This window comes from Mirounga angustirostris, unplaced genomic scaffold (assembly GCF_029215605.1).
Source record: "Mirounga angustirostris isolate CCGP_5_RB_7025 unplaced genomic scaffold, mMirAng1.0.hap1 SCAF_12, whole genome shotgun sequence".
Lineage (NCBI taxonomy): Eukaryota > Metazoa > Chordata > Mammalia > Carnivora > Phocidae > Mirounga > Mirounga angustirostris.
The window spans coordinates 51,746,201-51,769,786 of record NW_026991720.1 but is presented as its reverse complement, the minus strand read 5'-3'; the positions used below and the strand labels follow the sequence as shown (position 1 = coordinate 51,769,786).

Genomic DNA, 23,586 nt, shown 5'->3' with positions numbered 1-23,586 from the left:
CTGACTTCTGCTTTCTTGCTCTGAAATAAACCCTTTAAAAAAAATTTTTCCCTAAACTGAAAAGCCTTTATGATGTTACACATGTTGATTGTAAAAACAAAAAAACCCACAGAACTATATAGATTATTCACATTACATACAATAAATACTTCCATTGTTCATTTATCCATCTGAATTTGAAAAGTTTTGTTTGTCGGGCGCCTGGGTGGCTCAGTTGGTTAAGCGACTGCCTTCAGCTCAGGTCATGATCCCAGGGTCCTGGGATCGAGTCCCGCATCGGGTTCCCTGCTCTGCGGGGAGCCTGCTTCTCCCTCTCCCACTCCCCCTGTGTGTGTTCCCTCTCTCGCTGTGTCTCTCTCGGTCAAATAAATAAATAAAATCTTAAAAAAAAAAAAAAGTTTTGTTTGTCATGAATGTTTCCCTGTGCTGTTTTTTTCTCTACATATGTGCTTTAAAGAGCTGCACGTGGCCCTCGGGTAGGGAGCTGGCCACACCTGCTTGGCAGACTGCCGTTTCACAGACTTTCTTCCTATGCCTTGTTAGCACCACCGAAACATAAATTAATACCCCAAACTTGACCCTCCCCCCCCAATTGGGACTTTTATATGCACTGAAGATGGTCATGTGGCTGTGACTTAGAGAAAGATCCCATGTTGTCAAGTGTTCGTGTTGCCACACTTTCTGCACATTCTATAACCAAAACGATTTATTCCAGGCAAGCTTGTTTTTTTCATTTAATGCCTGCTTCTGTAACATGAAATAAGCACACAGTGTGTTTTATGCAATTGGCCTTGGGAGGTACAACACAGGAATGCTTGCAGAGCAGTTACCAGAAATTAGGCAGGTTGTTCCAAAAGTTGTATGGAACTGCACAGATGTCCTCAATGGGCTTGTAAGTGCATTTCTCAGCAATTGGAGGCCTGTGCGCGTGTTTCAAGCATCTCCAGGCATCACATACGCTATTACCCATATATGTAATCCCCAATTGCAAGTGATTGAAGCGCTACCCACCGCCCGCCCTGCCCCCCCCCCCCCAGCTGTGTCTCCTCTGGGGGGAAGGGAACGTACAAGCATTAGTTGGCCCTAGGAAGAGCGGGTCATCTAAATGAGCCGGGGGAATGGATGAGTAAAGGAACCGCCTCCAGTTGATAATCAATGAGGTTGGAGATTGAAATTTTATTTGGTGAAGGATATGGGTCCATAGGAAAGGAAATCCCTTTAACTAGAAATGTGGAATCACAACATCGAAACGGTGCGCCTGTAAAAAAAAAGAAAATAGATGCTTAGAGTGAGTGAGTCAGAAGCACATGAGTTGTATGAGCTTGAACTCCAGAGACCAGATCAGGCAAGACTGCTTAATACCATCACATGATCTGCCCCAGGCGCCCTGTATTTAATTAAAAGAAGGAGTGGGGCAGGGCCGAGCCAGAAGAGCACTGTTGTTCTTAGCGGGGGGAGCCAGAGGAGTTAAAAAGTTAAACCTTGATTGCCTGGGTCTGTGAGAATTCAGCATGGAATGTCTCTACTGTTTCCTGGGATTTCTGCTTCTGGCTGCAAGATTGCCGCTTGATGCTGCCAAACGTGAGTGCACGAGTCTCTTTTAACCCATTCTTTGTCAGCTAAAGTGGTGGGCTGTCTGAAGTATTGCTGGCCACGCCGGAAGGTTGACTTCATGAAGATCCTCAGGAAGGTTTCGCGCTCGCTCCTTTCTCCTGGAAACCTCTGGGAATGTTGGAACTACAGCAGAATGCCTCCCGTTCCATTCTTGGCTTCAGGCTCTCGGAAAGTGATAACCAGGCAGCCCCTCTCGTAGGGGGTTTTTTCCCATTGCGATCGCCCCCTTCTCTCTTCCCAGACACGGGGAGGGTGCACGTGTGAGGAGAATGGTCTCCGGCCTGAGAACAAAGCAATGCCACCCTCTATACTTCGTCTGGTTTCTGGTAGTAAACCGAGCTGCAGTGAAGCAGAGCCCAAGAGCCAGAGACCAGTTCACTGACCGTCATCCCAGCCCAGAAGCTGTTGCTAGTCCTGTTGGGAAGTTTTCACAGGCCTGCAGGAGCTTGCTGCCACTGGGGTGAGGTTACTGAGAGAAGAGCCAAAGCCTGGGGTCTCTATTCTAGTCCCACGTTCGAGGTTGGGGACTTGCTAACAACTGATGCCCAATCGATTAAAGCAGACTCTTTGGAGATCAGTTTGGAACATCCTTGTTTAAAAAGCCCCTCTTGTGGGGCACCTGGGTGGCTCAGAGGGTTAAGCGTCCGACTCTTGATCTCAGCTCAGGTCTTGATCTCAGGGTCATGAGTTCAAGCCCCATGTTGAGCTCCACGCTGGGTGTGGAGCCTACTTTAAAAACAAACAAAACCCTCCTCTAATGCAAAGCAGGGCTTCGGCCCATGTGTCCTGTCCAGGGGATGGGTGGCAATGGTGGGAGAAAGAAGTGAATTATACATCACCCAGAAGGTCCACTCCACCTCCAACCGAATAGGGATACTCACTGGATGAAAAGTTTGAGGGTCTTGATTTTACCAGACAACTCCATGGTCGGGGGCGGGGGGGGAGGTGGATAGGTGTAGAGAAGGGGCCGGCATCTACCTCGTGGCCACCATGTACAGTCATTATACCGGCTCCTGCACTTACATCCCACAGGTAACCCCCACAACTGCCTTTGTGGGGCAGATGGGCCTCCCACCATTCAACAGGTGTGGAAACCAAGAACCCAGGTCTTGCTTTTCACCTGCTGGGTCCTGACGCTTGGGCCATGCTGGTCCCCAGAGACCCCTGTCCTTCCGTCTCCTGTGACTGGACCTGATGAGGGGGCCCAGATGCAGGGATTTCAGCAGGGGGCCAGGGCTGGGACCCGTTGGCCTCAGAACAGTGCCAGGAGGCTGGCACTGTGATGGGCATGTTTGCCAGACGAGGAAGGCAGCCACGGACAAGGCAAGTGACTTGCCCCAGGCAACACAGCAATTAAGAGGAAGAAAGCCCAAGCCAACCACTGTCCTTCCTGCAGTTGGACAGACTTGGGTCCCCTGCCAGCTGGAGGGCTGGGCCACAAGCCACTTAGTGCCCTTGAGCTTTCATTTCTTCATTTGATAATGTGGGCAATGGGGTGCTTGTGAGATCAGCTAACGGATGGTGCTTGGGTGGGAGTCCTACAAGGTAGCAATGGTCTTACCTCAGGGTAGGTCCCAGGACTGATTCCCTGCAGTCCTGGGAGATGGAGGGATAGAGAAGGGACAGTCAGTGGAGACCCTGTGCCTAATTCTAGCCGCCTTTCCAGCAGTGCTAATTTGCTCTGCTTAGTGAAACAGATTAGCCTGAGGTTAAATGTTGGCTGTCAGTTTGAGAGGAGTCCCAATCTATTAGGCAAAACGTAACAAAATCCACCATTCCTGTCTTCACCTTGCCCTAGACTAAATATTCTAACCAGAAAAAATAAAATGGGTAGAATTTACCACTGGATCAAACACCAAGGGATTCCTTGCCACTTTCCAATCATAGCCCTGGTGAAACCGACAAGAGCAGGTGTTGACAAAGTAGTTAACAACGTGGCCACTACCCCGCCCCCCTTTGTGGGTGGACGGAGCAGAGATTCTAGAATGGAGAGAGAAAAGCCACAGCAGTGCTGGGTGTGACTCCGTTTCCCTTCACTTCTAACAACCCCCCCCAATACACCTCTTTTTTCCTTCTAAAACCCGCTTACTCTTGGGTGTCTTTTCTGGTTTTTAACTCAAGTTTTTGAAGTCATTGTAGATTCACATGCAGTTTTGAGAAGTAATGCAAAAAGATTCCCCTGTATAGCTTTCCCAGTTTCTCCCAATGGTAATATCTGGTAGAATTATCGCACAATATCACAGCCAGGATATTGACACTGAAAGTCAAAGTACCAAATGGTTCCATCCCCACAAGGGTCCTTCATACCCTTTTATAGCCAAACCAACTTCCCCTTCCCACCCCACCTCCTGCCCTGGCAACTACTAATCCACTCTCCATTCTTATAATTTTGTGACTTCAAGAACGTTATCATAAATAGAATCATTACAGTATGTAATTTAGGGGCATTGGCTTTTTTTTACTCCACATTATTTAAGTGTTGCATGTATCAGTAGTTCTTTTTTATCACTAGGTAGTATTCCACAGTATGGATATACCACAGCTTGTTTAAACATTCACCCATTGTAAGACATCCAGACTGTTCCAGTTTGCACTACTATGAATAAAGTTGCTATGAACATTCATGTACAGAGTTTTGGGTGACCATAAGTTTCCATTTCTTTGGGACAAATGTCCATGAGTACAATGTTTTAGTTGTATGTTAATTGCATGTTTAGGTTTTTTTAAAAATATTTGTCAGCACAAGCAGGGGGGAGCGGCAGGCAGGGCAGGCAGAGGGAAAAGAAGACTATTTACCTTAACCAGTCCAGAGGTGGGCAAGGCTAGAGCTAGAACTCGACAACATCGAGAACTCTTTCTTTGCATCCTTCCACTCTGACATCCTTGGTGTGTTGGCCTGCTTCTTCAGATTTGTGCCCTCATGGCTAAGTATGGCTATCCCAGCTCTGAGCATCACATCATTACATTGCTATCCCCAAAATCAATTCTTTTTTTTGTTGTTGTTAAAGATTTTATTTATTTGACAGAGACACAGCGAGAGAAGGAACACAAGCAGGGGGAGTGGGAGAGGGAGAAGCAGGCTTCCTGTGGAGCAGGGAGCCCGATGTGGGGCTCGATCCCAGGACCCTGGGATCATGACCTGAGCCGAAGGCAGACGCTTAACAACTGAGCCACCCAGACGCCCCTCCCTAAAATCAATTCTGATGTGAACAAAAATGGAGTTTGTTCTTTTTATATATATATTTATGAAGGGAGGAAAACTTCCCAAAAGCCCTCAAAAGACTTCCTCTCAGTTCTGATTGGCCAGGTTCTAATCAGCTGTTCCTGCCCATACTGTAAGGAAATCTAGGAAAGTGAGTCTTTGGAATTTTGGACTGTTACTCTGCAATAAGGGGAAAAAAAGAGTAGGGGTGCAGCCTGGAAATGACTGTTAGGTAGGCAGCCAACCAATCTGCTACAATCCTCAAAGAAAGGAGAGACCATGTGACCATTGGAGTTGTCAGGCAAGGTAAAAAGACATCAACTTGAGATTAGAAAGAATTTCAAAAGAGCAAGAATTTTATAAACCCTGGAGCAACTGCACAAAACAAAAAGATACAGCTAATAAGCCAGAAGTGGAGATAAAATAGACTCCAATAATAACCCCAAAAAAGTACTGGAAAAGAAAAAGGAATAAAGAACAGATGGGACAAACAGAAAAATAACAAGATGGTAGACTTAAATCCCACAATATTAATAAATACTGTAAATGTAAATTATCTAAACACTCCAAATGAAGATTCACATCTTTTTGACTACATTAAAAAAAACAACCAATATACTGTCTACAAGAAACCCACTTCAAATGTAAAAATATATATCCATTTAAAATAATAGGATGGAAAAAGATGTACCAGTTAACCACTAAGCATTACTATCAAAGTATTCTTCAGGACAAGGAATATTACCAGAGATAAAAGTCAATTCCTAATGGTAAGAGGATCAATTCATGAAGAAGACTCAGCAATTCTAAACAGAGCTTCAAAATACATTAAGTGAAAACTGAACAGAACTGAAAGAAGAAATTGGCAAATTTCTTTCGGGCAAGGCTCCCTGCTCCGGTGGGGAGTTTGCTTCTCCCTCTGCCTGCCAGTCCCCCTGCTTGTGCTTGCATGCTCGCTCTCTCTCTCTCTCTCTCTCTCTCAAATAAAGAAATAAAATATTTTTTTAAGATTTTTGTTTGTTTATTTGACAGAGAGAGACACAGCGAGAGAGGGAACACAAGCAGGTGGAGTGGGAGAGGGAGAAACAGGCTTCCCACTGAGCAGGGAGCCCGATGAGGGGCTCGATCCCAGGACCCTGGGACCATGACCTGGGCCGAAGGCAGATGCTTAACAACTGAGCCACTCAGGTGCCCCTAAATAAAATATTTTTTAAAAAAAGATTTGCTTATTTCAGAGAGAGAGAGCAAGCATGGGAGAGGGGGAGGCAGAGGGAAAGAGAGAGACAGTCTCAGGCAGACTCTGCACTGAGCACAGAGCCCAACATGGGGCTCGATCTCATGACTCTAAGATCAGGACCTGAGCAGAAACCAAGAGTCAGATGCTTAACCTCATGCACCACCCAGGTGCCCCTCGTTTAAAATACATAAAGAGGGTTTGAATAGTTGTATTTAAGCTATTTCCAGTAGACATTAAAATAAAAACCTATTTGTTCGACTTATTGGAAATATTAAGTGTGACTTTCCAAACTTATGAAACAAGAAGTTGCTTTAACTACTGTTAGGTAAGTACTAAATGAGGAAAGGAGTAGCCAAAATAATTTGTTTTTCAAATATTGATATAGGATTTCATGATGTGCTGAGCAATGAAAGAACTTCTGATTATATGAGGGAGCACAACCAACTGGCTGGTTGGTCTTCAGATGAAAATGAATGGAATGAAAAACTGTATCCAGTGTGGAAGAAGGAAGACCCAAGGTGGAAAAACTGCTGGAAAGGTAAATCAAATATTCAAGCCAAACAACTGTCATTTCCTATTTATCTTAGTCTCATAGATTGTAGACTTGGAGATCACATGGCTTATGTTCCTTCTGTGAATGATAGAACTCTAGTTACCAAGTGGGAGGCACTTAGATTTGGCAATCTTTCTTTATCTCAAGATAATGTTACTTTCTAAGTTACACACACACAACTTTAATCCACTTAGAAATTGACAAGTTTGTAGTTCTTGGAGGATTTTGGAGAGCAAACAGATTTAGCCTCAAACCTATTTATGGGAATGGTCTCTCAGAAGATCTGAGACACTAGAGCTGTTTTGACCACCTCAAAAGTGTGGTTTATCAGAAAGTGAGTATCTTTCCATTTGCATGAAAGAATGAGTCCTTTGGTCATCAGTTTTGAGTTTAAAAATACAAACCTTTAAAACTTGTTTGTTCAGTCCAGTTGAGCAGATTTTTTTTTTTATTTTAAGTAAATGTTCTTTATCGTCAGAGAATTCTTTAATTGGTCTGACTTTTTTTTTTTCCTTCTAGAATGTTGTACTCTGAAAGCAAAAGTTAGGAATCCAGAAAATAATTTATTGTTAAGAGGCATAAAGATGGGAGGGCACCTCGCTGGCTCAGTCGGTAGAGCACACAACTCTTGATCTCTGGGTCATGAGTTCAAGCCCCACGGTGGGCATAGTGCTAACTTAAAAAAAAAAAAGGATGCTCTGGTCCTTATTGGTGGATTAATTTATCAATGAAAGGAAAAAGATCATTGATCATTAAACTGCACTTTCTGTGTGCTAGGAGGCCATGTGCAGGCGATTCTGACCAGTGATTCACCAGCACTTGTGGGCTCAACTATCACGTTTGTGGTAGACCTGGTATTCCCCAGATGCCAAAAGGAAGATGTCAGTGGCAACATAGTCTATGAGAAGAACTGCAGAAATGGTAAGGAATGTTATTCATGCCACAGGAACAGGCTAGTTCTCCTAACTACTAGAGACCCATCTCATAAACCTAAAGCCTCACAGGTACTTACGTAAATGCAAGATGCCATCACCCGATGTCACCCCCTCCTCAAATTGGATGACAGGGAGGTGTTGCTCCATCCAGTTCCTATATCAACATTAGCCAAACCCACTTGAGCAAACTGGTGGCTTTCTGCCACTTGGAACCTTCTTCAAGATATTGTCATGCTCAGCTTTTTCTTAGTGTCTAGTTGATTAGCCAGAGAACACCTTGTTGATTCTCAGATTTTGGTTTGATTACTTGGAATTCCTTTGGATACTCAAAGAAGAGCCAATTTGACAGATATTTGCTGATCAGATCAATTTTTGCTTCCAAGTATTGCTTAAGCAAATGTTGTGTAGCTGGTGCTAATACTAAGATGTGTATATTGTGGTTTTGCTTTGCCCTTAAAGCGGGTAAGCTCTTTGTACATGTTAAAGAGCACAAAGGAACACAAATGAGTCAAGGGAAATTATCTTGAGAACTGCACATTCTCAAAAACTTGGAGCTAATTACTGAGATTCTTCAGTGACAAGACTGTTAAATGCACTTATGATCTGATTTTATGACTTAGAACTTCTGTTAAACTGTCAGTGTGTTCATTCCTTATTGATTTATCAGGTCTAGGGCAGGGAAAGTACCAGGTGAGTCTGGCACATCTTATTGTGTCCAAGTAAGTAAATACTCAAGGACTAACGGGGACACATCACAAGGACACAGAAGCCAGCTTGAAGGGACTCCCCCTGGCTATTTGGGACAATTTAAGAACAAAAAATAAAAATGGCTCTAATACATTGATAAATAAAAAGATTCTTCAAAAATGTCAGTGACATAAAAAAACCAAGAGGGTGAGGGAACTGTTATAGATGAAAAGATATTGGTCATGACTTGTTTACAATGAAGTATGTTGGGGCACCTGGCTGACTCAGTTGGGAGTGTGTGTTAACTCTTGATCTTGGGGTCATGAGTTCGAGCCCCACGTTGGGTGTAAAGACTATTTAAAAAGAAAAAATGTCATACGTACAAAAAAGTTGAAATCAGGGTACACTGAGTACACCAAAACCTCCTACCTAGACTCAACAATTTTAACATTTTGCCATAGTTACTTCTATCTATCTGTTTTTTTCTGAATCATTTGAAGAGACAAAATAGCCAAATATAGTATGTGACCCTTGATTAGACGATAGGAAGAGTGGTAATGATATTGTGGTTATGTAAGTTAATGTCCTTATTTGTAGGAGATACATGCCAAAATCTTTAGGAGTTGAGAGTCATTTGATGCCAAATGACTCAGGGTAAAAAAAGGGGGGGGGGGAAGGCTACAGATAGCAGTATCAATGTAAACAGATAAAGCATCCCTCAGTTTGGTTTGAATACAGTTGTGATGTGGAGATCCATTATTAAAAATAAATATACTGTGGTATCTCTAGATTGGACCTTTCTGAATAATTGTTTTCTATGAAACTTTTACTGAAATGTAATCTATAGGCAGAAAATGGACAGGTCATAAATATACACCACTGGATGAATTCTCAAAATTAGGGTTTTAGTTGCCCAACTATATTTGTATTTATGAAAAATACGAAAAGATGTTTAATTCCATGATGAGCGTTGGGCATTCTGAGCCCAGATGACAAGACTGGCTTGTTTCTTTTTCTCTTTAGATATTGGTCCATCTCCTGACCTGTATGTTTACAACTGGACTGAGGAAGGTGGCTGGGGAAATAGCCCCAACCAACACCATCACCACGTGTACCCTGACGGAAAGCCTTTCCCTCACCACCCTGGATGGAAGAGATGCAATTTTGTCTACGTCTTTCACACACTTGGTTGGACTTTTTTTTTTTTTTTTAAGATTTTATTTATTTATTTGAGAGAGAGAATGAGAGAGAGAGCACATGAGGGGGGAGGGTCAGAGGGAGAAGCAGACCTCTTGCTGAGCAGGGAGCCCGATGCGGGACTCGATCCTGGAACTCCAGGATCATGACCTGAGCCGAAGGCAGTCGCTTAAACAACTGAGCCACCCAGGCGCCCCTTGGTTGGACTTTTTACAAAACCTCCTTAGCTGCTTCTTTACCTGCCCTTAAAACTTTAACTTTTTTTCACTTTTCTTATTCTATAATCAAGAATGCTAATACTAAGAGTTTAACAACAGTTACTCTGTGAACTTTCCTTAGGTGGGGTGGAGGGTGAGAGTTAAAAAGAAAATCTTGTTTAGCCTTGACAAATCTTCAGAACACCAAAGAATTAGAAGAAGGGGAAAAAATTAATTCAGTTTTCATTTTTAAAAGAAAACTGTTCAATTTCTTTTTGTCTAAAACAGTAATATGAAAAATAGGAATATTTGAGTGGCACACAGATGGGTATTTGATTTTTTCTTTAATTTTTTATTGTCAAAAGATTTGTTAAGGAAGAGACTTATGCTCTTCAAAGGAAATTTAGAAAATGCAGAAAAGTACAAATGAAAAATAAGTCACCCATAATTAACACCAGAGATTATCACTGTTAACACGATGGTATTTTTTTTTTTTGCTAGTATTCCTTGATTAAGATTAGAATGTATACACATTTTTGTTAAATATCATGAGGACTTGACTATAGCATTAAAATTCTTTATGTACATTATTTTAATGACTGCATAATATTCCATTGTGTAGAAATAACATAATCTAACCACTATTCTCCTTTAACAAAACCTACCCTCTTTTTTTTTAAACACAAATGGTATCCACTTTTGTTTTATTATTGGTGAAGCGGTTATTTTTAGAAGGAGCAACTTTACGTTATGATTAGCAAAGCTGCTAAGTTCTTAAATATGTCACCAGATGCCATCTGGCTCTGAATGTTTGAAAACTGCTACCGACCATGCAGGGTCCAAACTTCTAAATGTTTTGTCTTTTTTCATAAATTAGAGTTTCTTTGTCCCATTAACTCGCTAATCAATCAAAACAACACACATTAAGCATAGACATCAGTTTAACAAAGTACAAAATAGATAGCAGATAGTATGCCCATCTAGTTAAATCGGGGCTGAAGGCTGCCTTTGTTTCAGTGCCTTCATGGCTCCGTCAGTCAGCACCCCAAATGTCATGATTTCTTTGACCTGACCATTTGCATGGAGTTGTGTATGCTCACTAGCACTCCGATCTCTCTTTAGCCCTCTTTTTAGTTAAGAGATCTATTAAAATCAGCTTTTAGCCCAGAAATTGCTGTTGTTCTAACAAGACTGGTTTTTTTTTTTTAAAGATTTTATTTATTTATTTGAGAGAGAGAGAATGAGAGAGAGCACATGAAGGGGGGAGGGTCAGAGGGAGAAGCAGACTCCCTGCCGAGCAGGGAGCCCGATGCGGGACTCGATCCAGGGACTCCAGGATCATGACCTGAGCTGAAGGCAGTCGCTTAACCAACTGAGCCACCCAGGCGCCCAGTAACAAGACTGTTTTGAATTTCCATATTCTGAAGTCTCAGAGTTAACTGATATTCTCCTTCAACTGACAGTTGCTTATGTGGTCTCTCAATGCCAGGACTAACATTTTCCTCCCGTATAACTAACCCCGAGAGACCCCTCTTTCCCCTACAACCTCCAACAGAACTGCCTCTGCATTTCGAGGTAAAGGGGAATCCAAACCACATATCCCTGAGAAGATTCGTATAATTTTCTGACACCTTTGACCTTGTAATAAACGTGGTCTTTAAACATCCCCACAAGCATCTATCTCACCATCCGTGTTGTTTCAATCACACATCTGTGCTGGGCGCCTCAATAGGATTAGAAAAATCCTCGGGCCCTGAAGGTTAGGAATCATTTTTACTAGCTATAGCCAGTGGCAGTCAGATTTTGGTTAGGGCTGGAGAAAGAAAAAGAGTGAGTCAAGAATGTCCTAGAAATGTGTTTATAGAACCACTACGTTTCTTTTTATGCCTACCATACCCTACTTCGTTTTCATCACTTACTGACTGTTTTTTTATATACAAATTCTATTAGAAAATGGAGGATTCTAGTCTCCTAAAAAAAAAAAGAAGAAGAAGAAGAAAAAAGAAACTGCTTAATGATATAGCTGAAATGGTAATATTGTTACAACAATAAGGTAGATCTTTGGATAAATTTTTTTTTAACTCCTTTAGACACCTCACCATTGCACTGAATGGGTCTTCTCTGGGAAACACATGTATTTCAAGTGCCAGACCTCTTACTTATAAACATTTTTAATTTGTAAACTAAGGACTAGCAGTATTGTCCCACTAAACTGCTCTTTTCCTTTTAACCAACTAACCGAACTATATTTATGTAACAGTGGGTTTGTGTTATAAGGTTTTACATAAAATGAGTACCATCTTCCTTTCTGAAGTGGCCAGGACCACATCCCCATCCTGTTTTTCCTTTTTCCAGAGTGTTCTCTAAGGGGCAGTCACTAGTCATAAAGAAACAACAACTTCCTATAATGATCACATAATGTGGCCAATAACTAAAAATTTCCATCCTCTCAAAGGTCAGTATTTGCAGAAATTAGGACGGGGTTCAGCAAGAGTTTCTATAAACACAGCCAATGTGACACTTGGCCCTCAACTCATGGAAGTAATTGTTTACAGAAGACACCAACATGCATATGTCCCCATCGCAAAAGTGAAAGACGTGTACGTGGTAACAGGTGAGTGGCGTGAACTCGAAGTTAACTGATGGTGAGGCACTTCGTTCTGGTGATGTTAGTGGGTTAAGAAAGAGTTAGAGCCAAGTGTTCTGGGCTAGGTTAACGATTCATATGGGTTCCTTCCCTCGCTTATGTATTTAATTATATTGTACTCCATCTGTGTTTCCAGAATAACTTGGGAAAACCCTAGAAAACTTGTGTAGGAAAAGGGAAAATGATGCTGAATTATCCCTTGTTTTAATTTTTGAACCTAAAAGCATTATTGAAGTCATCTACTTAAAATCGAGCAATCGTGTGTTCTTTCTATTTTGGGGTATGTCTTTTAGATCACGTTCCTGTATTTGTGACTATGTATCAGAAGAATGATCGAAATTTATCTGATGAAACGTTCCTCAGGGACCTCCCCATTATGTTCAATGTCCTGATTCACGACCCTAGTCACTTCCTCAATGAGTCGGCCATTTACTACAAGTGGAACTTCGGGGATAATACTGGTCTGTTTGTTTCCAACAACCCAACTTTGAATCACACATACGTGCTCAATGGAACCTTCAGCCTTAACCTCACTGTACAGGCTGCGGTACCTGGACCTTGTCCTTCGCCTTCGCCCACACCTCCGAAACCCACCTCTCCTTTATGTAAGTGTTTTCCAAGTGATCTTTGAGGGGGGTTCCTTAACAGCTAAAAAGGGGGGGGGGCGCCTGGGTGGCTCCATTGGTTAAGCAACTGCCTTCGACTCGGGTCATGATCCTGGGGTCCCGGGATCGAGTCCCGCATCGGGCTCCCTGCTCGGCGGGGAGTCTGCTTCTGCCTCTGACCCTCCCCTCTCTCATGCTCTCTCTCTCTATCTCATTCTCTCTCTCAAATAAATAAATAAAATCTTTTTTAAAAAACCCTAATAATATAGGTTACATAATTAGATCCCTAGTTTAAAGGATTGTATGGAGAGTCTGCAGTGATCCCACTCTGGATCTGTCATTCTTTAGCCACCTTATCACCATTTTAAGCTGTTAGAATATGGAAGAAAGGAGAGTATGTTTAAAGTCACTTTGCAAGTAGAATTTCATGACTTGAGTGCAGCTCTTTGACCTTCCTAATTTGTACGGGGCCTCGTTATGTGTACAGATGCTTTCCCTGTCTGCCCCATCACATTTCTGTTCCCCATTTTTTCTCATTATGAGAACACACCTTGGCCCTTTATAAGCATTCAGGCCATCCCCACTTTCTTCCCCTTCCCACATTTCTCCCCACTTCCATTCTCCTCCCTGCTCTGCCCACATCCACCTAGTGTCCTGCGAAAACACAGCCGTACTTGAAAGTAGTTTCCAGATGGCCCAAGAAAGAACGTACCTTGAGAGTATTTCTCGGCAAGCAAGCTGGAAAGACTTCTAGACATTAAGATTGTTCTGGATGTAAGGCATAATAAATTAAATCCCACTCTATACTAATAGTATATGAGGCCATTTAAGAAGTTCTTAAGAGGGGCGCCTTGGTGGCTCAGTTGGTTAAGCGACTGCCTTCGGCTAAGGTCATGATCCTGGAGTCCCAGGATCGAGTCCTGCATCGGGCTCCCTGCTCAGCAGGGAGTCTGCTTCTCCCTCTGACCCTCCTCCCTCTCATGCTCTCTCTCTATCATTCTCTCTCCCTCTCAATAAATAAATAAATAACTTAAAAAAAATAAAATAAAATAAAAAAGAAGTTCTTAAGAGTCTACTTTGGAAAGTGTTAGCTTCCATCTGATGCCCCACCCTACCCCACTCTGCCGTGAGTACTCAGCACCCCGATGTGAAGGGGATGGTAATAGACTGACATCCTCCCACTGGTCACAAGAGGGCGCCATCACCAAGCCCAGAGGAAATAACTCCAGCACGATGTCCAGACTTGGGGGGCAATTCTTGTTTTTACCAAAACCCGTTAGAAATAATAAATTGTTATAATAGTGTGTTATTAACAAAATGAGATCTCATTAAATCTGGCATATCTAAATCAAGACACTAAGTTATTACTGATGTTGATTCATTCTTTTTTGAAATGTTTTAGATTACAAAATTAATGCGTGTTCCTTAATAAAAATTCAAACAATAGAGAAGCCTAGAATAAAAGTAAAAGTCCCTATTCACATTCTCCTCCCAAGAGTTAAACCTTGTTAATAGTTGGGAGCGTTTCTTTCCTGATCTTTTTCTATGCCTTTACAAACTGTATAAATATATATAGGTGTTGTTGTTTTGATTTTTAAGTAAATGGGCTCATGCTGTATATATGGTTCTATAATTTGCTTTTCTTAACAAACATCATGGACATCTTTCCCTTGTCAGTACATAAAATTTAACTCACTTTATTCAATGGCTACATAGTATTTCATAGTATGTATAAACTTAGTATATAAGTAATATAGTATGTATAAATGTATAATTTATTTAACCGTTCTCTTATTGATGGTTGATTCGGTTAATCCTAATTCCAGTTACAAATATAACTGCACTGAACAACTCTAATCATATAGCTTCATTCTTTCCTTTTATTTTAAGATTTTATTTCTTTATTTGACAGAGAGAGAGATCACAAGTAGGCAGGCAGGCAGTGGGAGCGGGATAAGCAGGCTCCCTGCTGAGCACGGAGCCCGATGTAGGGCTCGATCCCAGGACTCTGGGATCATGACCTGAGCTGAAGGCGCCCCTGAGCCAACTGAGCCACCCAGGCGCCCCATATAGCTTCATTCTGATATTTCTGTAAGAGAATTTCTTTTTCTAGAAGTATCAACCGTCTTCTTTACAAATAAGGAGACCAGGTGTAAAATTCAAAATAAATTGCAGATGCCTGTAATATCTAGAACTGTCTAGAAATTCCTAAATGGTAAAGGGATTAATGTTGGTTTATTTAACATTAGTCTATTTTTTTAAAGATTTTATTTATTTGTGAGAGAGAGAGCACGTGAGCGAGAGGGAGAGAGAGAGAGAGAGAGAGCGTGTGCATGAGCATGCAAGGGGCTCGGATCACGACCTGAACCAAAACCAGATGCTTAACCAACTGAGCTACCCAGGCGCCCCTAAAATATGATTTTATCTATCACGGCCTGCTTGATTTCTTCATGATTGTTGTATCACACATTTTACTTTGGTTTCTCCCTTTCATTTGATTCCCATGTTTAAAGAAGATACAGGATTGTGTTCACTTACATAGGTTTTTTTTGGTTTTTTTGTTTTTTTTTTAATTCACGAGAGACAGAGCGAGAGAGAAAGGCAGAGGGAGAAGCAGGCTCCCAAGGAGCAGGGAGCCTGATGCGGGACTCGATCCCAGGACCCTGAGATCATGACCTGAGCCGAAGGCAGACGCTTAACCATCTGAGCCACCCAGGCGCCCCACTTACATAGTTTAATAATTATAACACCTCCTAGTTCTCACATCTCTGTGCATCATTACATATTTAGTTCAAATTTCTGCAGTAACTTAATAGTGTAGGACTCTTGACGTTTTTCTAAAGGGCAAGGAGATGTTTAGATTTTGGGTTATCATGTATTACGTACATCTTCTGCATTCTCAGCAACTCATCTAAATGTTATTATCCCAACTCTCCAGCAGCAGCCGGTGACAACCCCCTGGAGCTGAGGGAGACTCCTGATGAAACCTGCCACATTAACAGATACGGTTACTTTAGAGCCACCATCACGATTGTAGGTAGGAGCAGCAGGGGAAGGATGTTAGGATCTACCCCGGGCCACCCTCTCAGCCTCTTGACTCTGGAGGGGTGGGGGCAGGGGCCCCTACTCTCTGTTCAACGTCATACCGCGTGGGCACAAGCAAACACGTTTCTAGATTCCGACTGGCCTACCCCAGCCTTCCTTAGACATTCTGGTGGAGATGAGCCCAGTGTGAGGCCCACCTACTGCTGAGCCTGCCCCGGGCCTAGACCCCCCACCCTGTGCCTTCCAGAAATCTGAATGAATGTGCCTTGAACAAGGCCAGTAGCAAGTTCCCACAATTGCCACTTCCTTCCTCTGATTTCACAAAGTCCCACGTCTAGTGTGTAAGAAAGAGGGATGAACAGGGCTACCACAGATGGCTGTGTGTTGTGGGCACTGCCCACAGGCACCCCAGAGAAGACAGGTGGGGCCCGAAGCCCAGCCGAGGCACCCCGGTTCTGGAGATGGGGCTAAATCCCCAGCTGTGCACCCTGGGGCTGAGAGAAGCCGGCACCCCCTGAGCCCAAGGGCTGCATCTTCCCCCGGGGGGGGGGGTCCCTTTCTCTGAAATTCCTGTCCAGAAGGAATGCAGCCTTCTAACACATAGACAAGCTCCAGAAACGAAGAGCCAGGTTGGAATGAGGAGTAATTCAGTTTGACTTTGAAAGTGCTGCGTAGACACGTATCCATGTTACGGGGTAGACTCCCAGATCTGGTGTGATTCTGGCGTGGCAAGAACACCGTGTCTCTGTTCGGTGTGGCTTTCTGATTTATTAAGGAACGGTTGGGTCTGGTTTCTTCTGTGTTTTGATGTGTTTTTCTGTGGGGGGTGTTTTGTTAGACGGAATTCTGGCGGTCAACATCATCCAGATGACGGACGTTCTGGTGCCCGCGCCACAGCCTGACAACTCGCTGATGGATTTCGTCGTGACCTGCCAAGGGATGTGAGTACATCTCAGTCAGAGGACCAGGCCAAGGCCTGAGCAGGGGCCCTAACACCATTTCCCCTTCAAAGTTGATTTAGATTCCAGTTCATCAGTCAGCCACGACAAGGAAGGGCCCCAGGAGGTGCTCAGAAGCACACTCTTATTTTGCTAGATGGAACAGTGCTCATTACCTTTAAGCTGATGATGAAATTGAGTAGTAATTATTGATTGAATACTTACCATGTTCTTAACATCTTGCATCTGTTCTCCTATTGAATCCTTACCCAATCCTGAGTCTCCTCATTTTACCGATGGGTCCCCTGAGGCACGCAGTGATTACAGAACTTGCCCCCATAGATGGTGGGTACCTGCAGAGCATGGTTCACAGGCTGTGGTCTGGCTCAGAGCCCAGCTCTTAGGCTCCCTGAGGCCCCTCCAAGTGGTGGGAAGCCACTGTGGAATGGCCATGTCCTCGCATGAATTAATATCAATGCCCAATAATCCTCTCTCTCTAAACTTTACAAAGCTTTTTCTTCCTTTTTTTTTTTGTTTTCTTTTTTAATTTTTTAATTTTTTAAATGATTTTATTTATTTGAAAGAGAGAGAGAGTGAGCCTGAGAGAGAGCGAGCAAGCACAATGTGGGCAGAGGGAGAGGGAGAAGAAGGCTCCCCAGTGAGCAAGGAGCCCTATGCGGGGCTGATCCCAGGACCCCAGGATCATGACCTGAGCCAAAGGCAGTCGCTTAACAACTGAGTCACCCAGGCGCCCCTACAAAGCTTGCATTACATAATTTGACTTCTTACGGTTTGGTTAGAACAATATAATAGACTAAATATAAGTTAATATATAAATTCACAAATTTACGTGTAATAGATAAATTAAGTAATTAAAATGTATGTGTGTAAATGTATAAGTTAATCAAGAGAATGAGATGGTATAAAAATGTGGCCTTATCTGATAAAAAGGGATAGCTAAGAAGCTCTCCAGCTTGGGGAGAGGAGAGGGGTGACGATGAGAGAAAATTGAGAAAAACCTGATGGAGGAACGAGGCCAGCTGAGAAGACAGTGTGTCCTGCATGCCACCCCCACCTCACCAGACCCAGCGTCAGCACGGTCGCTCCCTCCAGGAGGTCCACTCACAAGGGAAACAGTGTCTACCACAGTAATGCATGGTCACATCGCCTCGTGGTTGTCAAACCTTTTATTCAAGTCCCAACTCCACCCCTAACTGCTTGTGTGACCTTGGGCTAGCTGTCTCCCCTCCCCAAGCTGGCTTGTCACCTGCTACACTAGGCTAATCCTGCTTTCCTCATCGGGTCACTGAGAGGAATAGACAAGACCAAGACCATGTCACACACCTACAGCTTTATGTCTTGCACGTAGTAAATACTGGCTAAACAGCCACTGTTCCTGTCACTGTTAGACCTCTGCAGGGACCCAGGTGGGCCAGCTCTGGGATGTGATAGGATCTTTGCCCCACACCTAAGCCGACCACACCTGCAGACATCCTAGGGAGCCCAGGTGTGGAGGAATGACTTGGACTTCACACAGTTTCCAATAGCCCCTTGCCTTTGGGGCGGGGGGGTTGTTGTTGGTGGTGGTAATATCTTTCTCCTCCACGCCCAGGGCCACACCTTTCTGAGGATACAGGGGAAACAGCAGCTCATACCCAGGCTTGTTGAAGAGTAAGTTATATGTGACAATTTGACATCATATGGTTTGATACTCTTCTATCAGATGCAAGAATAATAGAATAAAGTGGAATTCAAGTTAATTCTAGTGAAACTCTAGTCAATTTTAGGGACAGGTAATGATTATGATTGTCCCTTTTAAACTGATATTACATCTCCCTCCCTGGATGCCATCTGTCCCCTCAGCATGCCCACAGAGGTCTGTACCGTAGTTTCTGACCCTAGCTGCCAGATCACCTACAACACGGTCTGCGACCCTGTAGATGTGAACACAGGTGATTCGTGCTTACTGACTGTGAGAAGAGCCTTCAGGGGGTCTGGGACATACTGTCTGAACCTCACTCTGGGTGATGATAGAAGCCTGGCCCTCACGAGCACCCTCGTCTCTGTCCCTGCAAGAGGTAAGTTTTGTTTTATGCTTGTACGAACATTTCATATTGCAGGGACAGTGTGTGTCTTATACTAAAGCCATTCAAGGCTTCACTATCAATGTTTAACTTTATTTCAGTGCAAAAATCATTGAACTATCATTAATGTGGATTGGACAACTGGCATTAAAGTCCAGTAGCAAATCTACTTAGAGAAGGGATGAGAGAGAGAGACCCAATGAAATAATGACTAAAGATAAGTCTTCTGATGAAAAAAAATCAGCTGTGATCATGGACCAGTAATAATGGGATATGATTACTGCGTGCTCGAAGAGATTTATATGTCAAGGGAAAAGTATAAAGCCGAACATCCAAAAATAACAGTGTTCTCCAATTAAATTATAAAAAGGGGGAGACTGCTACCCTGTTGTCATTAGAATCCACCTAGGCAAAGACATGAAACCAAGAAGAGAAATGAGAAACCAGGTGGACTGCTGGCTCCTTTCTAATTTGCCATGTGTCCTCTCTTTCCCTTCCCAAATTCTACCAAGCATTACACTGAAACAGTAACAAACCAACTTGCCCAGTCCTCAGATGTTCACCGGTAAATCTACTCTTTGCCCCCCTAGTGCTTGGAGAGGTGAAATGCTAGTGGACTAAGAAATCGCATTGAGAAATTGTCATTTACTGCTTGCTTCCAACTTTCCCGGTCACCAAATTAGGACTCCACCTGGTGACCCTAGCTGAATTTCACTTAAATCCACCTTGTTGGAAGATACTGCTTTCTCTCTCAGAAGAAACGCTTTGCGGTGGAATGGGAAAGAGGGGTTAAATTGTGCACACATTACAACACGTATTTTGCTGCTTAATTTTAGTATTGTTAGGCTCACCCTAATGACTAACTCACAGCTCCTCTGGATTTGGAGCCTATCTCATAAGGTAAAATGTACTAAAACATAGATTTACGTATTAACTGTATAAAAGGCAGCTTTAACCTCATTGAAAGAAAAGCTTAAGTAACCATACATATAATTATGTGTGTGAGGGCTTATAGTTGGTGAGATCTGAGGCACAGATTTAAAAACAAAACAAGGAGACAGGTGCCCTGCTTCCTCCAAGGCCCAGGGTGGGGAGCTGGGAGGCTGGGGCGGAAGGAGGCAGCCTGGGGCACTTGGACCAAGTGAGTGCGGGTCTTCTGAGCTGTCACCTCCAGGAGCTGCTGTGGTTACTCTTCGGCTGCCCGGGGCGGGGGGGGGGGGGGGGGGGGGGTCAGAACCGCCTTTTTAGGGTCATAACCTATTCTACGAAGCTATCTTGGGGCTGGTGAACCACTGTTCTCTTATCTAGATTAGATGTTTAGATATTGGCTTTCCTTTCATTCTTCTTGTGGTGAGTGGTAACTTTAGGGGACCTGAGCCATTTTCAAAATCCAAATAAAGGAAGCTCATAAAGCGAGCTTTTAATCCAGGGGGATTGTAACTTGATGGCTTGGGTTTCAAAGTCAGAATTTCAGAAAGAGATCTTTGGTCAAAAGCAAACCCATAGACTTCCAGCAGAAATGACTTTTTTTTTATTTTTAAAGATTTTATTTATTTATTTGACAGAGAGAGACACAGCGAGAGAGGAAACACAAGCAGGGGGAGGGGAAGAGGGAGAAGCAGGCTCCCCGCAGAGCAGGGAGCCCGATGTGGGACTCGATCCTGGGACTCCAGGATCATGACCTGAACCGAAGGCAGTCGCTTAACTGACTGAGCCACCCAGGCGCCCCAGAAATGACTTTTATTCGTTGATTCCATGAACGTTCGTGAAGCACCAGCAATTCTTTCAACAAATACTCATTGAGCATGAGATACACAGTTCCAGACAGAGTGGGAAACAAGATGAAGAAGATCCCTCCCTGCCTTTGTGGGTGGAAAGAGACAATACATAAGATGACATTGTGAAGAAAATAAAACCAGGTCCGGGCACGGACAGCGACAAGCATGGGGGAGAGAGGGCACAGAGGTTGGCTGTCCGGATTGGGGAGGTCACTGACAGGCCTGCCCACCCAGCAGCATCTGCTTGTGAAGGGCCTGCTCTGAACTGAAACCTGACTTTCAGGAATGAGCAGTCCATTTAGATGGTTGTAGACCACTGGTAGGGCTTGAGTTTTATTCTGTGTATAAGGGGATCCTCCGGCAGGTTTAAAGCATGATCTGATTGATGCTTTTAAAGATCATGGGAAGATGAGAGTGGAAGCAGGTAGACAAGATGTCCTCTCAGGGGGAGAAGGCTGATGGCTGGGACTGCAGTGGTGGCAGAGGGGATGGAGAAAAAAGAGATAAATCCCAGTTACACTTTGGCAGTAGTGACGAGACAAGTTAATTTGCTGGTTTCCGGGAATACAGAGAAGATATAATCCCTGCTTTGTGGTTCCCACAGTCTGGGAGGAGAGAAACATGTATAAAGCAGTACTTGGAACACAGCGTGATTGAGGCAGAGGAAGAGAGGCAAGTAGAGGAGTGACACAGGCAGGTGTGGTGACCCGGTGCCCTTGTGAATGTCCGGAAGGCACCCCAAAGGGGTGAACACTTGAAATGAGCCAGGGGAAGGATGTTCCTGGCAGAGGGCATGGAGATTTGAAAGAGCAGGGGGGAGGATAGGCCACTCCCAGGACTTTTAGCACAGCTGGATAGTGGGAGATGGGGCCAAAGGAGCGGCCAGGAGGGTCATGGAGCCCTTCACCATGTGGGTGCTGTTGGGTCAGCTGAGACCTGAGCAGGTGTCTCCAGGACATGACATCTCTCTTCTGAGCCCTTAACGCGGTGTTCCAGACATGCTAACTCATTCTCTAAATGGAAGATAAGCTGACCCAAAGACTATGTATTATTTAATGGAAAAGATTACTGAAAACCCAGAGGGAGCCATATATCTTCTGATAGCTCCCTTCCTCATTTATTTAATTGCATTACAAGTAGCATGTCCACTAGGCGGAAGACGTCGCTAATACCGTCTTGCTTCTGTTTTAAGACCCAGCTTCCCCTTCAAGCATGGCAAATGGTGCCCTGGTCTCCGTTGGCTGCTTAGCCATATTTGTCACTGTGATCACCCTTTTGGTATACAAGTAAGTTGCTGCTTTTAACACTTTAAATCGCTATAGTATATTGTCCAAAATACATTACATATTTCTGCATAAATGGGCCATTTTCCCTTTTTTGCTTTTAAACCGTCTGTGTAGGGGAGAAAGATCTAACATTGAATGAATACCAAACAAGACTGTTAATTTTGCTGTGGGTTGTTTTTTTTTTTAATCCTAAAAATGCTACCAGACATTGTAACTTTACAAAATTGTGTCAGCTTAGTGTTTAACATGTAATCACAAATTATAGTAGGCAGGCACATTTCTTGCATGAAGAAGGGAAAATAACTATACTTTGATTAGACATCAATGTCTTAAAAGCTGTGGTTTGGGTTAAATGGAATTAACCCTTTTGTACTTGGCATGGAAGAGATTATAGCAACATATTCCAGCTGTAGATGTTTTTTTTTTTTAATCTGTCTAACACATTGTTTTCAGAAAACACAAGGAATACAAATACCTGATAGGAAACGGTACTGGGATCATGATCAAAGGCAAAGGCCTGAATGTCTTCCTTAACCACGCAAAGGCCCTGTTCTGCCCTGGGAACCAGGAACAAGATCCATTGCTCAAACACCAGCCGGGAACTGTTTAAATCTTCAGCTTTCTTTCTGACCAACAGCTCACTCCTCAGGTGAGCTATGCCAGAGTTGATGACTATTAACTTCTGTTCCTAAAGATTATTGTTAAACTCTCTACTGGGGCTTAGGGAGGTCCAAAGGGTTTTTTTATAGGCTAAATGACATCTTAGAGAAGTGGAGAAGAATCACACTGTGCGCGGCCTCAGCCGTGTTATAGAACTGATAAAACCAGTTAGCACTGCTTTCTTTCATTATGATTTATGTTTCACTTATAATGTCTTAGGTGATCAGTGGGGTAGACACGCTATGTCCAAAGAGTAGGGGGAGAAGGTGCTATCCCTTAGAGTCTGGCCTCGGTTCACTGGAAGGAGAGGCCGGACGCTTTCTAGCTATCCGTGTTCCGAGCTAACTGAATACTACTTCAATGAACATGCACGAGCTCCTAGCAAAACAGTAATGGGCCAAACATTTAGTATGATGTGCATGCCTCTTACACTAAAACAAAAATGTATATACTAATCTAATACATGGATGTGAATATTTTCCTGACACCTGCCATGCCCAGCTGTGTAAAGGAATGCTGATCATTCATTTATTCTGTAGACCTCTATTGAGTACTTTCTGTGTATCAGGCATGCTTGCTAGGTACCTGGCCCTACAATCAGAGTGCTCACAGTCTTGTATATATATATATCAATTTCTGTACGCTCAGTGCACGTATTTGAAATTATATATTATGATTTTCCAAAGAAGGAGGCCCCTGCTTTTCCTACTGGTTTCTCTACTTGAATGATATATGGACTTGATCAGTAAGGATTTTACTTCCATTTGTAATTAAAACTCTCTACCAGATGTCAGACAGGACATGCTTTTTTCCCTCCTTCCTGAAAAATAAAGTACGAAAAGAGATAAGATCTTGGAATTGTGATTATTTTTCCAATTTATTGTTCGCCTTTCTTTTTTTTTTTTCTTAAAGATTTTATTT

At 43.2% G+C, this 23,586-nt stretch overlaps 1 protein-coding gene across 2 annotated transcripts; it reads left to right on the top strand.

The window, feature by feature from the left end:
- Positions 1-1,384: 1,384 nt before the first annotated feature.
- On the top strand, positions 1,385-22,863 carry GPNMB (glycoprotein nmb). 2 transcript variants are annotated; one of them, XM_045864573.3, is made up of 11 exons: positions 1,385-1,581; positions 6,439-6,591; positions 7,384-7,527; positions 9,252-9,416; positions 12,078-12,236; positions 12,563-12,874; positions 15,816-15,911; positions 16,758-16,860; positions 18,721-18,935; positions 21,912-22,005; positions 22,459-22,863. In XM_045864573.3, the coding sequence occupies exons 1-11, from the start codon at positions 1,512-1,514 to the stop codon at positions 22,613-22,615; spliced, it is 1,668 nt and encodes a 555-aa protein (XP_045720529.1). In that variant the 5' UTR covers positions 1,385-1,511; the 3' UTR covers positions 22,616-22,863. The 2 variants fall into 2 exon arrangements, with proteins under 2 accessions (XP_045720529.1, XP_045720528.1); XM_045864572.3 differs by having other exon boundaries at positions 1,387-1,581; positions 15,813-15,911.
- Positions 22,864-23,586: the final 723 nt, after the last annotated feature.